The sequence below is a fragment of the Saccopteryx leptura genome, chromosome 5 (genome assembly GCF_036850995.1).
Source record: "Saccopteryx leptura isolate mSacLep1 chromosome 5, mSacLep1_pri_phased_curated, whole genome shotgun sequence".
NCBI classification, from domain to species: Eukaryota; Metazoa; Chordata; class Mammalia; order Chiroptera; family Emballonuridae; genus Saccopteryx; species Saccopteryx leptura.
The window spans coordinates 63,684,935-63,701,847 of NC_089507.1; the positions used below are offsets into that span (position 1 = coordinate 63,684,935).

The following is a 16,913-nucleotide window of genomic DNA, read 5'->3' on the forward strand; positions in this document are numbered from 1 at the left end:
ATTGATGCTTCTCATCTCTCTCCCTGCCTGTCCCTCTCTCTCTTTCTCTGTCTCTGCCACACACACACACAAACACACAACCCAAAAATACTTAATTCAATCTCTTAGTTTTTTAATTTACTTACAGATTTTAGCTATAGAGGAAGAGAAGGAGAGAGAGATAGAGACGGACATCCATGTGTTCCAGTGTGTGTCCTGACTGGGGATCGAATCGGCACTTCTGTGCTTCCAGACAGTGCTCTAACCAACAGAGCTATCTAGGCAGGGCTGTTTTTGTTTCTTGTTGAGATAATTTCAATAGTTTTATCTTTCTAGGACTTTATCCATTTTTTACGTTATCTAATTTGTTGGTATACAATTATTTGTTATATTTCCTTATAGGGAAGTTACAGTGTCACAAAGCTCACTGGTTCTGAGAGGTTGTGTTTAAAAAAATGATCCTTGGATCATTGCAAAGATTTTATTTCCAGAGTTCTGAAAACAATTATTTTGACAATTTTTGCCACTGTTCTCATTGCTTTTATGGAGAAGTGAAATTTTGGATGCCCTCTGCTTTTCTGGAAGTACTTCTGATTAATATGCCTGTTATATATCCATTCCATACTTTTTTTTTTTTCATTGCGTGTTGCAACACCTTAGTTGTTCATTGATTGCTTTCTCATATGTGCCTTGACCGCGGGCCTTCAGCAGACTGAGTAACCCCTTGCTGGAGCCAGCGACCTTGGGTTCAAGCTGGTGAGCTTTTTGCTCAAACCAGATGAGCAAAGTTGGCAACCTCGGGGTCTCGAACCTGGGTCCTCTGCATCCCAGTCCAACGCTCTATCCACTGTGCCACCACCTGGTCAGGCTTTTTTTTTTTTTTTTTTTTTTAACTAAAAATATATTTTAGCTACCTCAGACTCTCCAGGAAAGTTGAAAGCCATACTTGGGAACTTTCATCCAGGAGCTATTTCGAAAATCACAGAACTGGCTCCATGAGACACCTGTTTCTACTGCTGGTGATTCCTGCTGTTCACAAATACTGCTGCTTTCAACACTGACCTTACTAATGTGACATACTGGATGTCACTGCTGGAACCACTGCTCCCTTAGTAAAGTACTTGCCACTGTGGCTGCCACCTGTTCTAGCATCAATTCCACTAAACCAATTTGATTTACTAACTCCTGTCTCAAAGTCTAACGTTGCCTGATCTGTGGTGGTGCAGTGGGTGGAGTTGATCCATCCGGAATGCTGTGGTTGCCAGTTCGAAACCCTGGGCTTGCCCAGTCAAGGTGTTTATGAGAAGCAATCAGTGAACAACTAAAGTGAAGCAACTACGATCTCACTCCTTCTCTTTCTCCCTCTATTTCTTAAAAAAAAAAAAAATCAAAAATCTAATGTAGGAGAATTTCAATTGATAATAGCTGAGATCACATATTTGTGCTCTGGCACTAAGGGAGCCTGGGAAAGTAAGTTTTTACATTTTTATATGTTAGAAAACAATATTTGAGCCTGACCTGTGGTGGTGCAGTGGATAAAGTGTTGACCTGGAACACTGAGGTCGCTGATTCAAAAAAATCTGGGCTTGCCTGGTCAAGGCACATATGGGAGTTGATGCTTCCTAATTCTCCCACCCCTTCTCTCTGTCTCTAAAAATGAATAAATAAAATCTAAAAAGAACTGTAAAAAATTATAAATTAAAAAAAAAGAAAATCTTTGTCAAAACAATCAAATCAAGTGAAGAAATGATTTTTATTTGTTTTATTTCAGGTACTTGAGGCTCCTTACCTTTCTAGGACTTTTAAATTCTGAGGTTGAGGTTTCCTTAACCACCCAGTTGAGGACCCGGATTACATCTTGTCTGGAGAATGTAGCCCTGTGGAAGCTTTTTGATGGAGTAATCAGAGTCTTCAGTTGGTTTTAAGCTTTGACTTCTGCCTGACCGGGCAGTGGCACAGTTGATAGAGCATCAGACTGGGATGCAGAAAACCCAGGTTAGAGACCCTGAGGTCACCAGCTTGAGCCCAAGCTTGCTGGCTCGAGCAAGGGGTTACTCGGTCTGCTGAAGGCCCATGGTCAAGGCACGTATGAGAAAGCAATCAATGAACAACTAAAGTGTCGCAACGTGCAACAAAAAACTAATGATTGATGCTTCTCATCTCTCCCTGTCTGTCTATCCCTCTCTCTGACTCACTCTCTGTAAAAAAAAAACACACAAAAACTTTGACTTCTGTGTCCTTTGTCCCATAAGGCCGTCAAAATCCAGTTTGAGTACCAGTTTTAGGTTTTGACCTTTTAGGTTTTAGCCACGTGAATTTCTCTCTCTTTCAGTGTTTTATTTATTTACTTATTTATTTATTTATTATTATTTTTTTTTTTTTGCATTTTCTTTTGCATTTTTCTGAAGCTGGAAACAGGGAGAGACAGACAGACTCCCGCATGCGCCCGACCGGGATCCACCCGGCACGCCCACCATGGGGCGACGCTCTGCCCACCAGGGGGCGATGCTCTGCCCATCCTGGGCATCGCCATGTTGCGACCAGAGCCACTCTAGCGCCTGAGGCAGAAGCCACAGAGCCATCCCCAGCGCCCGGGCCATCTTTGCTTCAATGGAGCCTTGGCTGCGGGAGGGGAAGAGAGAGACAGAGAGGAAGGAGGGGGGGTGGAGAAGCAAATGGGCGCTTCTCCTGTGTGCCCTGGCTAGGAATCGAACCCGGGTCCTCCGCACGCTAGGCCGACGCTCTACCGCTGAGCCAACCGGCCAGGGCCTTTATTTTTATTTTTTACAGAGACAGAGAGAGTCAGAGAGAGGGATAGACAGGGACAGACAGACAGGAATGGAGAGATGAGAAGCATCAATCATTAGTTTTTTGTTCCGCATTGCAACACCTTAGTTTTTCACTGATTGCTTTCTCATATGTGCCTTGACCATGGGCCTACAGCAGACCGAGCAACCCCTTGCTTGAGCCAGTGACCCGGGGTCCAAGCTGGTGAGCTTTTTGCTCAAACCAGATGAGCCCGCGCTCAAGCTTAAAATTTTATATTTCAGTTACGGTTTACATTCAATATTATTTTGTATTTGTTGCTGCAAGTAGAAGCAGTCTTTTTTTTTTTTTTTTTTTTCCTCTTAAGAGAGACAGGAAGAGAGAGATGAGAAGCATCAATGCATATGATTGCTACTCATATGTGCTTTGCCTGAGGTGGGAGGGTGGGGGGCACTCCAGCAGAACCAGCAACCATGGGATTATGTCGATGATCCCATGGACAAGCTGGTAATCCTGTGCTCAAGGCAGATGAGCTGGCACTCAAGCCAGCAATCTTGGGGGTTTCAAATTGGGACTTCAGTGTCCCAGATCAACACTATCCACTGCACCACCACCGGTCAGGCGGAAGCAATACTTTTTGAAAACGTATCTACCTTTTATATGCATATATTTATACACCTGAGTGTATACTTTTACACTATATGTAAGACTGCTAACACATGGAAATGTGATGTAATGCGACATAAAAAAGAACAGGACATGATCTTGGGAGCAATTTATGAACTAGTGAATCTGAGAACCTTTGACGTCTTCATTTAATGTCTTTTTTTTCTTTCTCATGGCAGCAAATGGAGTTAATAAAGTGACCACTGTTCTTAAGTTATACTGAATTTGTTTGCCGTTCCTAGGAGAACTGTCAAGAGAACAGTAATTAATGCCTGTACATCTCCTGGTTAGGAGTGCTTGATTGTTTCTGTTACAGGCAGAGAGAAATTTGCCCCTTGGTATACTTAATGAAGAAAAGAATGACTTCATTTCATCAAGAGCATGTTTTACACCCAGAACTTAAAAAGATTCAGATTTAAAAAATCAAGTACTAGTTTGGTAGTACTGTGGTTCTTGAGTGTGAATCAATGGAAAATCTCTCTGTATCTGTCACCAACACCAAGAAGACCTTCCCTTCTTGGGAATGATATTAAAAAAAATAATAATCCTACTTTCAGCAGAGAATCAGAAATGAAATGGTGTGTTTGCATTTGGCATTGTCTCAGATGGGAAATTCAGGGGAAATAACACTTTTGCTAGTGTGTATCTTCATGTCTAAAACATCATGCTAATAGCAACTAAAATAACTTTAAAGTAAAAGAATAGGGGAAATCATAGACCAGAGTGGAGTTATTCTTAGTTTTCATAGGGTCTAAACCCTATGTTTACATGGATTAAAACTAAAATATAAATATATGAAAAATAGTATATGTTTTAAATGAAATCAAAAGTACAATTTGGGGGACTTTTTATTTCACATGCAAAATTTAAAAAATTTTAATTATATCCATACCACAAGTATTTTTAAATCCTTTTTTTCCAGATTATGAAAGCAATGCATACTCCCTCTTATCTGAGGTGTATGCATTCCAAGACCCCAGTGGAGCCTGAAACGTGGATAGTACCTAACCTGATATTTCCTGTTTTTCTATACATGCATACCTATGATATAGTCGAATGTATAAATTAAGCGTGGTAAGAGATTAACTACAACTAATGATAATCTACTGTAACAAAAATAACTAATGATAACCTATAACTGGCAAGAAGTTTTTTTACTTCACACTTCAATAGATTTGTTTTCACTACATTTAGGCAAGCACAGCATACAATTTTTTCTTTCCTTAGTAAGTCCAGACCTTTCACCTTTTCAGTTAAAGGAAGTACTGTATGCCAAAGGCTTCTCTTTGGCAGATCTGAATTCCCAGCTTCACTACTCTTGAACTTTGGGGTGATTATTAAGTAAAAAAGTTACTTCAACACAAGCACTGCAGTACCACAACAGTTGATCCAGTAACTGAGACAGCGACTAAGTGACTAACGGGTGGGAAGCATATACAGTGTGGACACACTGGACAAGGGGATGATTCACGTCCCCGGTGGGACAGAGCAGGATAGTACAAGATTTAATTATGGCCTGACCTGTGGTGGTGCAGTGGATAAAGCGTCGACCTGGAAATGCTGAGGTCGCCGGTTCGAAACCTTGGGCTTGCCTGGTCAAGGCACATATGGGAGTTGATGCTTCCAGCTCCTCCCCCCTTCTCTCTCTCTGTCTCTCCTCTCTCTCTCTCTGTCTCTCCCTCCCCTCTCTAAAATGAATAAATAAATTTTAAAAAAGATTTAATTATGCTACTCAGAATGGTGCGATTTAACACTGATGAATTGTCAGCCTTGGCCGGGTAGCTTAGTTGGTTAGAGCATCATTCCAATACACCAAAATTGTGGGTATGATCCCTGGTCAGGACACATAAAGAATTAACCAGTGAATGCATGAATGGCGGAGCAACAAACAAGTCAATGTTTCTCTCCCTTTCTCTCTAAAATCAATAAAATAAATTAAAAAAATAAAACTTATGAATTGTTTATTTCTGGAATTTCCCATTTAATATTTTTGGACCTTGGTCGACTGTGGGTAACAAACTGTGGAAAGCAAAACCATGGATAAGGGGGCTACTATAGTAAATTCTTGGGAGTGATTATCAATATGTTTAAAGTGATAGAAACACGTATCATTAAAAAAAATCAGCACAAGCTAACAAAAATGGTTCCTGTGATTTTAGCTGGCATTGTATTAACTTGGTGGTATGATGCTGATTATCACATACTGTATAGTTCTGGCAGCTATATGCCTTTAATAGAAATGACACTGCATAATGAGAGCAATATACAATTTGACAAGTAAAGTTATTCAAAACATAGAGTCCACAGGGAGAAAATAAAAGATTTCCTAGTAATGAAAAATGTTCAAACTACCCTAATACCACATAGCCCCCACTATCCCTCCTGCTTTTTCTCCCTCTGCTTGTGTGGTCTATTGCAGTGGTTTTCAACCGCTGGTCTGCTGACCAGTCTGCTAGAAATTTCATGCCGGTCCATGAAAGTATTAATCACCCTGATGTACTCAGTGATCTTATGCTCAGGGTGATTTGCACCTTAGCGGTCCCCGAAATAATCCTATTTTCACCAGCCCCAAAGTGTAAAAAGGTTGAGAACCACTAGTCTATAGAAAACTAACTTTGTCCCAAATGTGTGATGGTGTAGGACTACCTGAAATAGTCGCTGTCAATTCCATAGGACATACCTATCATGGGAACAAGCGGTGGCTCCAGTTTATCAGAGGAACAGAATGAAATCAATTATTAAGTCCTACTTCAGGCCCTGGCCGGTTGGCTCAGTGGTAGAGCATCAGCCTGGCGTGTAGGAGTCCCAGGTTCGATTCCTGGCCAGGGCACACAGGAGAAGCGCCCACTGTTTCTCCACCCCTCCCCCTCTCCTTCCTCTGTCTCTTCCCCTCCCGCAGGCAAGGCTCCACTGGAACAAAATTGGCCCGGGTGCTAAGGACGCCTCCATGGCCTCTGCCTCAGGTGCTAGAATGGCTCTGGATGCAACAGAGCCATGCCCCAGAGGGGCAGAGCATTGCCCCCTGGTGGGCATGCCGGGTGGATCCCGGTCGGGCGCATGTGGGAGTCTGTCTGACTGCCTCCCCATTTCCAGCTTTGGAAAAATGGAAAAAAAAAAAAATCCCACTTCAAAAGATCTCAGCACTCAGAAATTAACTAAAAGACTGCTGACCAGTCTTAATGCTTAAAATTTATTTCCAGAATACTTTTCAAAATCTAGGCCTCAGAAATGCTTGACAGTTTTATAGAAGCTTGATAGAAATGTAGGTTTACTAAATTTAATAAATGGGCATTTCCAACTAATTGGCTAACTTCTCCAACCTGAAAAATCAGAATTAATCAAGGTTTTGCATAGGACCTTTTGTGGGATTGGCCATTACTGTCTCATCAATATAACAGTCACCCTATGAGTATTCACCAGCCAATACACAAATATCCAAGTACCACCTGAAGCTCTGTGCAACTCATCAATGATAGCAAATTCAATAAATTTTAGTCATTCTACCATAAAAGCAAACAATTTCAAGAGCCACTTAAGCTACGTGGCTTTCAAAGTTTAATTTCGCTGGAACTACATTTACTTGTGTATAGATATGTTTTAAGTTTTCCTTTCATCTGAAGAGTTCTGCTGGATAAGGATAGTGTTTCTCAGATATTTCAAACTTCTGCTGATTTTTGTTAAATCACAACTTATGTAATCATTTTTATCTTACTAAATTTTAAGTAACAAATCTGGAGATTATGTTGAATATCTTTTTAAACTGTCCCTCAGTCCCACCACCAAGATGATATGCCTTCCCAAGTGGCACACCTCTTAAATGAATACTGATAGGAGGAAAACTGGAGATTTTTTAAGAGGTGGGGAGGTGGGGAGGCAGACTCCAGCATGCACCCCAACTGACTGGGTCCACTTGGCAAACCCCCTACAGGGTGATGCTCGGCCCATCTGGGGCCACTGCTCTGTTGCTCAGCAACCAAGCCTTTTCAGCATCCAAGGCAAAGCCATGGTACCTTTCTTAGGACCCAGGACCAAATTGCTCAAATCATGCCAACGAGCCATGGCTGCGGGACTAAGAGAAAGGGGGGAGGGGTGGAGAAGCAGATGGTCGCTTCTCCTGTGTGCCCTGACCAAGAATTGAACCCTGGACTTCCACACACTGGGCCGATGCTCTACCACTGAGCTAACCAGCCAAGGCTAAAACGAGCTTGAACTGCCATTTAAAGTAACAAATCTTCAGAATGTTCAGCATAACCCTTTAGCCTCCAGACCACTGTATTCTTTCCTACCATTTATAAAAAAAGTGGTTGAGAAGTCCTATGTGAATTTCTGTTATTCAACCAAAACTTGTATTCCACATCCAGTTGGACTGTTTCAAGACAAAAATATATAAAACTAACCAATCCTAAAAGAACAGCCCATATTTTTATGACTAATACACTTTTGAATGACAGTATAAAAGATAAAGTTGCATTATTTTTGCTCCAAAAGTTGAGACCTCAGTAAATGGCAGTGACTAGGTTGGAAAGTTGGGAGGAATTAGTTTTGTTTTTTTTTTGTTTTGTTTTTTTTTAGCAAGGGGTGCAGGGAGACAGGGAGAGAGATAAGCACCAACTCGTAGTTGCAGCACCTTAGTTGTTCATTGATTGCTTTCTCATGTGTCTTGACCCTGGGGCTCCAGCTATCATGGGGTCAAGCCAGCGACGCTGCACTCAAGCCTGTGAGATTGTGCGCAAACCAATGACCTTGGGGTTTCAAACCTGGGTCCTCAGTATTCCAGGCCAATGCTCTATCCACTGCGCCACTTGCCTAGTCAGACTGCAGTGATTTTTACAGAATGGTATGATTTTGCTTAATGGTGAAGCAATTCAAATTATATAACATTCATTTCCTACAACTAAAAATTAATTTATCATACCTGCAGTGTTCTGAATTACCTTTTCAGTTAAGTGAGTTATCACATCGTAACCTTAGTAGTGAATATTTCTATTACAATTACTGGAGATAAGCAAAGGGTTTTTGGTCTCTCACCATGACGAAAATATCAAACAATGAAATTAAAGCTCTGCTCATCCATGTTTAGTTTCCCAATAGACTTTTTTTCCTTCTTTTTCTAAGTGACAGGGAGATGATAGACTCCCACATGCGCCCCGATCAGGATCCACCTGGCACCAATGCTCGGCCCAACTGGGGCCATGCTTGCAACCAAGCTATTTTTAGCACTGGAAGTAAAGGTTCCATGCAGCCATCTTCAGCACCCAGGGCCAATGCACTTGAACCAATCAAGCCAAACACACATCTGAATTTTTTTTTTTTTTTTTTTTTGTATTTTTCTGAAGCTGGAAATGGGGACAGTCAGACAGACTCCCGCATGCGCCCGACCAGGATCCACCCGGCACGCCCACCAGGGGGCGATGCTCTGCCCCTCCGGGGCGTCGCTCTGTTGCGACCAGAGCCACTCTAGCGCCTGGGGCAGAGGCCAAGGAGCCATCCCCAGCGCCCGGGCCATCTTTGCTCCAGTGGAGCCTGCGGGAGGGGAAGAGACAGAGAGGAAGGAGAGGGGGAGGGGTGGAGAAGCAGATGGGTGCTTCTCCTGTGTGCCCTGGCTGGGAATCGAACCCAGGACTTCTGCACACCAGGCCGACGCTCTACCACAGAGCCAACCAGCCAGGGCTGAATATTCTTAATCTTATAAACATAGCTATGAGACTTGCTAGCCTGGCCTGTGGTGATGCAGTGGATAAAGCAACAACCTGAAATGCTGAGGTCGCCAGTTCAAAACTGGACTTGCTTGGTCAAGGCACATAAGGGAGCTGATGCTTCCTGCTCCTCCCCTCGCCTCTAAAAATCTTGCTGAGTGTTTATTACAGGTACTTCAGAATTTCTACTTCCCCTTCAATTGTCAAATCACTTTGCTTAGTTCTAGGTACTTCATAGTGAAACCTTGATACTAACTTTACCATTCATCCTTACAGAATTGTCTATAGCACTTAGCCTTGGGATATTTATTTCAAATTTTCATGCTGGTACTAGAGCCTAAAATCACAATTGAGTCCGAAGTACCTCAGACAAGTGCAAAACACGAGCATATTCATTCCCGCTCCAAATCTTTGTAAAAGATCTCAATCTCTAGATGTAGTGTATTTCTTAAGTCATATATATCAAGACTTGATTGAAGAGTTTGGATTTTGTTTAAAAAGCCTTTATTCAATTTTGATCAGGGAAAGGACAATCTCAATGTCAGCCTGTCACCTAATCATAAACTTGAACTACAGAATTCACTACCCTAAAGACACTGCACCTACTGACTTTGACAACATAAAGTGAAAAATATTCCCCCCAAAGCAAAACCAACCCTTCTGTTCCCTAGCGTTGTATAAAGAATCAACAGCACCCCTTGTAATAGCCAAAACTGGTACTTGGCCTAGGTATTAGATTAAAGGAAAACCGGAGCAAAACAAAGCCAAGAGCGTTGCAACTTAATACTCCAGCAAGTACAGACATCATCGGAACAAAGTTGCAGGCACCAAATAAGAGGGCAGGTTCATCAGCATAAAATTTACACTTTAAGATGAGGTCAGCTATTTACACGTGAACACATATGTCAATCCTAGTGACTAACATGGATCCATAAAAACAAAACTTTAAAAACCTTAATTCTATTAACTTCACTTACTGTAAAATTCAAAGCTTGGATTTACCTAGGAAATCCTTTAAAATCTAGTTAAAATTGCTTTTTAGTGTACCAGGAAGATCTGCTGTAATGACACGACTTTGTCACCCTTAGATCTGCATTAACATAAGACTTCAAGCATATCATTTCCCAGTATTCCTTCTATGTACAAATATGGATATGCTTACCTACACAGCTCATGCACTAATTGGATTAAAAACAAATCTATTAGCACGGCTTTTTCTAAGAGATCATATCACCTTGCTCACACTCAATAAAGCTCCGTAATAACCCAGTAGTAAACTGTTCAGTTTGGTGCTTGCTATGACATACTAACAGAATACAACTAATTTACTCAGGCACTACTTCAAATACCTTAATCTCACTTTTGCTCTAATTTTAATAACCTCAGGCTTATCTACCAAATTCCTGTGTGATGTGACTATTTTTGATACTCTCAAACTGTAGGTCTTACCAGTTTAACAGTGCCCTTTCCCTGGGCTTCTTTAATTTACCAAAAGTTAAATTCATGGAACTATGATTATTCAAAGGCCCACCCAAACAGGCTACTGATTAAGTTAAGAGATATTTAGCAAATTGTAACAAATGTCTTTCCATTGACAGGAACAAAGCAAAACCTTTTCTATTCATAAAAGGAGCTAACATGCTTTGTGCCATTAAAGGGTTACTTATCTTCAGAATATAATCCTTAGAAGACTCACAGCCTACTACAAAGCTTCCACTAATCACACCACAACAACATGGAGATTTCCATGACAACATCTCCAGATACAGAGAGGAAATTACATTATTTAGAAGTGTAGTGAAAGCCTCTATTAACAAGGAGATGAAGACTGGGAGTGTAGAATACATCTAAAAAGGAGGAACAGGGTGACACTATAGCTGGCTATTCATGAAGACCAGTTTCTGCTTATGTACCAACACTCCTTACAAAACAAACTGTGCCTTAATTATTGCTTATTTAAAAATCACACTTTTACAGATCTATTTAGTACCTGACACAGAAAAACAATCACATAAGGAAGCATTTATTTGAGGTTTAACATGAAATCATACAAATAAAGTTTGTATAAACACAAATCCACATTGAATCATAACACAGATAGCAAAAGACAAAGTAAAAACAAAGAAAACTAATTGGCAGCTATATACAGTTGGACACAGTTGTGTCTGTACACTAGAAAGTCTTTTACAAAATAATCATCTTAGAGCAACAGAAGATCAATCTTCAATGTCATCCTGCGAGATGCGTTACTTTAACAATCTCCTCCTAAAAACAAAAACAAAATAGTAATTAGATTTGTGCAAAGCTGACAAGCTTTCAGGTCCACTTTCATGAATTGTTTTAAGTCCTCACTTTATTTTCTTCAATAATTAAAGATCACATGCATATTCATTGGCAAAATGCAATTTGAGTACATAATAAATTCACCCTGAAGTTCCCAAATGATATCAATTTAAATCTATTTAGAAAAGAATTGGGGAATGCAACCTTCCCATATCCACAGGTTGAACTGTGCTAGATTAGTCTACTAGAAGCATCTCTAGTAAACCAAGTAAAATGCTTCTACAAATATTAATTTCTAATGAGGTTATTATGTCACAAGAAAAATTGCTGTGTGCATATGATCTTTAATTAATATCCCAGATTTTAAAGTTCTTGTTTTGGTTTGTAGATTTCACTATTAGCTATAAAAAGAAAAAGCAAGCATTAAATCTTAAAGAATGAACACTTAAAATGAGGCTCCACAATTGAAATACAACACTAAACAGAAGACCAAAATGATTAAGCTGTAAAAAGGCATTTATGTACTTTAACTCCTGTAAAAAACCATTTAAGTTAAGTTTAGACACTTAATCTCCAAAAAGATTAAAAAAGAAGCCAAAGTCTGAAGTTTTCCACTTTAATCTTTACGCTGGTACATGAAGTTGGAAGAGACCATACCACAGGACAGCGTTTTCTGGTGTATGCCTTGCGCTCTGCCCGCAACGTGCGACCCCCAGAGATAGACGTGGTCAGGGTGACACACGGCCTGCAATGAAGTTCCCGCTGGCGGGTACAAACAAGGTATAATGTCAGAGTTAGAAGACAACATTCGTGTTTTCCTTAAGTTGTACCCATTTCAGTACTTTACCTGTTAATAGTTCTAAAAAAGTTTAATTATTCCTCTAGACCACCTGGTACACAAAGCAAACAGAAAAACTTTTAAGTTTTTCTGTAATACTAAAGAAAGTGAGGTAAAACTTTAAAGTTAAAGATCTATAGACACTTTAGGCAAAAAGCAATTAAAATTAACAATTTAGTAAAAACAGGCTACGCAATATGTTTTTACTTGTTTTTCATTTGTCTATTGATCTTTAAATTAAATTAGGTAATTTTACTGGTGGCTTGTGCTCTTATACACACCTGTTTTCTCCAATGTCCGCCTTTTAGTATGGCTGATAATTGTTTTGGTGATTGCCACCCCCTCGAGACGCCTTGCCATAAGTGCTCTGCTGGCCTATTTTGACAATACAAAAATGTTTATTAAGAGACTTTACAACATGGTTTTATTATATATATTTTAGAAAACTATTAGATGTATAGAACTGTGCATGACAAATATGAAAACAATCATTTCAACAGCCTACAAACTAGTCACACAATCTTGAAAATCTGTAACCTGAGCTTCACATCACCCTATGACTATCAATTGCCTTAAAAATATAACTTCAAATACTTCAATGAAAAGTCACACAATTTCAGAATGGATTATAATTTAACACTGAATTTTAATACCAATGGTTAGGAAATTAAGTTAAATATTCTTACCACTGTAGTCTGCATATCCCTGTCCATATCCATAGTTCCCATAGTTATACCCAGTATAATCATAGCCGCCATAGCCACTATAGTTTTGATCACCACCATAGGCACTATTGTAATTTCCATATCCTTGATCATAATAGTTATTAAATCCTTGGTTCCAGTTTTGGCCCTGACCTGAAACAATGCACAATGTTAGGAAACAATTTTGACCCCCATTCCTAACATAAAATGATATGTTCCTATCTCTCACTCTGCAAATCTTAACAAGGCAGAATGGACCATCTGACTGAAAAAGTATTACTCCAGCTGCCATAAGGGGGGGGGGGGGCAGGGGCAGGGGCAGAAAGTCCAATCATGCCAGTATCAGGCTTCCTAAATTTAATGGAAAATCAGGATAAAGGTGAAGACAGGCAGACTAATTATAAAGCAAGAACTCATGCCCAAGAAAAACTATCGTGCCCTGGTGTTTTATGTAATCTTTACTACATTTAATGGGTATGATTCCCCTATCATTGATGACAGTGTTACAGTGGCCAATCTTTAAAATGAAAAACCAACCCACTCAACTGAGCATTTTCCATGTTGAAACATTTAAAACCTGGCTTTACTTTCTTATGGGCTTACTCATATTTAGTAGTTTACAGCTCAAACCAGTAAGTCATGACCCTACAATTAAACCTCACCTCGGCCACGACCCCTAGTACCACCTCGTCCACCAGTTGCAGCACCTCTTCCTCCTTTTTGTTGTTGCTGTTGCTGCCTATATACCTCTTTGGGTTGGGCAACTTTGATTTCACACTATAGACAAATTTTAAAAAGCAAACAATATTGTTACTTAAGTTCTGTTATGAGATTTTATTCTCAAAACAAACTATTTCATTAGTGAAAAGATATTCAAAACCTTTCATTCAATATAACTAAAATAGCTTTACCTTCCCAGAACCAATTTGATGGTATCTGCTTTCTAACAATTTCTTTACTGGCTCCTCATCTGTATATGTGATAAAACAAAAACCTCTTCTTTCATTTGTTTTTGTATCCATGGGAAGTTCAATGTTTTCAATCTGAAATCAAGAAGCACACTCAAGATCAGCCAGCAAAGGTTTCAGAACATCACAGGCCCTTTGCAAGCTTCAACATAACACGTTACTCTAACAAGATCACTTCTGTAGACTACTGCGACTTAATATCGACATCAAACTAAATGTGATTCACTTCATCCATTAAGTATTTCTGGTGACCTGGAGAAAAAAACCTTTTTTTCCCCCAGTATCATTTCATAATCAACAGAGTCCAATAGTTACAAGTTCAAACAATGACCACACCAGAGCATCCAAGTTTTCACCAAAATTAGAAACTGATTGCCATTGCAGCACAAAAGACAGTGATCCAACTATGGTGTGACTGGAAGCAGTAATTTAACCCCTCACCTGACATGAATTTGTTCTGTAAGAAGTAGGCCAAGGATAAATATTACATAAAGGAATCAAATATAAGACACATATTAGCAACAACACAGCCCACCTCTCCAAAGGCTCCAAAATATTCTTTAATTTGTTCTTCAGAAGTATCTGGGCTCAATCCACCCACAAAGACCTTTTTTGGGGGTTCCTTCCCTTTTAAAGCTTTGGCCCTTTTAGGGTCTATCAATTTGCCATCCAGTTTGTGTTCCTTCAGTTCCAAAACCTAAAAGACACATTTATTTAATCTGACAGCAGTATACAACCAACCCTCCTAACAACTGGCAAGAAGCACACAAGAGCAGCATCATGCAAAACACATTCCTACCTTATCAACACTAGCGGCATCTTTGAAAAGCACAAATCCAAATCCTCTTGATCTTCCGGTGACTGGATCGGTTTTAATTGTGCAGTCTACCACTTCCCCAAATCGAGACAAATACTCAGTCAGATCTTTCTTACTTGTATCCCAGCTCAAGCCTCCAATAAACATTTTACTAGAAATAAAATTTTTTTAAAGGTTAAAAACTAAAATGATCAAATTTTGGGATTAGGTTTATGAAACAAGTACAGTAAATGTAATTAATCTCTATGCACAAATAATTTAATCCATGTTTTCAGAGTACATTATCAATAGACCACAAAAAACTCCAAAATCCCACTGAGGTCATTACAGCTTGCTCTTCCACACTGCATAAACGCAAAGTTTAAACCAGGCCAAGGCCAACAAAATGTTAAGCACTGTTTTACTTCAGAAAGTCCAGCTTGCTTTCTTTCTAATCCCTCAAAATTTAGGTCCACCCTCTCCCTCAGCTGTCAAGCTGAAGTTCCACCTAAGAAACTCATAGTAACGCGTTTTAGGGACCTGGGGACCACTGCACACTGGTTCCCAAATTAAGAGTTCTCTAAACTCTTTCCAGGAAAACTGCGGAGCCACACACACACACATACAATGAAGAGGCGGCCGCAGCTGCAGCATGTGGTGCAGCGAGACCGGCCCCTCCCCCTTGGGCCCCAAGCGACGCCTGCGCACTCGGGACACAGACGCCGTCTCCGCCCTCCGCCTCCAACCCCTCCGCCCTTCCCCCACCTTCCGCGGGCCTCTCGAGTCAAACCCTCCGTCTCCTACTTTTCTCTCCCCTTCAAGCTAGTAGGGCACAGCGGGCACGCGGGGCATCGACTCCGGGCAAGGATGTGGGCAGCGCGCGGCTCTCGAGAGACGAAGGGCGCGTGCGGCGCGCTGGGGGAGAGGGGAGAAGCGTGCGGTACCCGTCATCCTGCTGATTCTTGCTCGCGTTGATCTTGGATCCCTCTGCGAATTCCTCTATGTTGCTGTACTCGTTCATGTCCTCCATGGTGGCGGAGCTGTCTGCTAGGGGGTGCTGGCGCGTAGATCGAGTCCCGGCAGCAGCGGCGGCGGAGCGTTGTATGGAACTAGATTTAAAATGGCGGCGGAAGAGATCCGGGCGCCGCCTGCGCCCTCCCTTTATAGCCGCCCCGCCCGCCAATCGGGAGGGCTGCTGGGCGGTGACGTGGCGCTGGGCACGGCGCGCCCCCTGTCGGGCAGAGCTGGGAGCGAGCGAAGGGAGGAGCGGGGCGAGCTGCCGCGGTGCCCGTGGCCGCCAATGGGAGAGGCTGCGGGAGGCTAAAGTAGCGGGAGCGGAGGGAAACAATGGCGGCGGCACATGGGAAAGCCGGGGCGGGACCTCCATCGCGGCCCTCCGGTGAGGAGCGAGGTCGCGGATGAGAGGACGCAGGCTTGGGAGAGAAGCGTCCGAAGAGAAAACGAAGGGGCGAAAATTCCTGGGTTCAAAAATCCCGAGCAGCGCGGTCACAGGGCCAAGTCTTTCTTGCCTTGAGAGCCTTTGTCTCTGGCGTCCGGTCCAGCCCACTCTTAGCAACAGCCGTCAACCCTGCCTTCCTCCGCCCTCGGTTCCCAGTGCGGAACTGCTGCGGCTGCCGCTATCGATTAGCACCCTGGCCGGCCTGCTCCAGAAAAAGGCGGACTGCACCCGGCACCGACGGATGAGGCGGCGAGCGCGCCTGCCCGTCCGCCGCGCGCACGCGTGTTTTGTCCTCGAGCTGGCTGGAACCAGCCGAACAGGAAACGGGCGCGCGGCGGCCCCTACGGCCCGCGGCGCCGGCGCCTCTTCCCCTACCGCTACTAGTACGCCAGGCGAGAGGGGCGGCGGGTCTCCCTGCGGCCGATAGGCCGGACCCGCGCCACCGCAGTCAAACCAGCCAGGACGTCCGTACGGCCTCTTTTGCTGGCTGAGGACGGGAGGAGGGGCGCAGGGCCGGCCCGATTACTGTATATATGCAAAAACGGAGACAGTGGGCGGGGTGGGGGCCAGGTGCTGTAGAGGGCAGGGGGCACTCACATCCCCGGCGCGCCACTCGCGGGGCTCCCGCTCGCTCAACCAGTCTGCGGAGAGAGCGCGCCCGCGCACTCCGCTCCCGCGTTCGCTTTGTTCCCGCCCATGCGAGGTCTATTTTGACGGATCAGTTCGAGGCTCTCTAGCGGCCAACCGGTGTCGACGCT

General features: G+C 42.4%; 1 protein-coding gene across 2 annotated transcripts; it reads right to left on the reverse strand.

Moving 5' to 3' along the window:
• Positions 1-11,109: 11,109 nt before the first annotated feature.
• HNRNPDL (heterogeneous nuclear ribonucleoprotein D like) lies at positions 11,110-16,815 on the reverse strand. Of its 2 annotated transcripts, XR_010751583.1 has the most exons (9): positions 15,641-16,815; positions 14,700-14,868; positions 14,436-14,597; positions 13,844-13,975; positions 13,595-13,709; positions 12,915-13,085; positions 12,510-12,603; positions 12,048-12,152; positions 11,110-11,372 (listed from the first exon to the last, which is right to left on the reverse strand). XR_010751583.1 is itself a non-coding variant. In XM_066385474.1 (8 exons), exons 1-7 carry the CDS (start codon positions 16,081-16,083, stop codon positions 12,533-12,535), a joined length of 1,263 nt encoding a protein of 420 aa, XP_066241571.1. In that variant the 5' UTR covers positions 16,084-16,814; the 3' UTR covers positions 11,110-11,372; positions 12,510-12,532. The 2 variants fall into 2 exon arrangements, 1 of the variants encoding a protein (XP_066241571.1); XM_066385474.1 differs by lacking the exon at positions 12,048-12,152 and having other exon boundaries at positions 15,641-16,814.
• Positions 16,816-16,913: the final 98 nt, after the last annotated feature.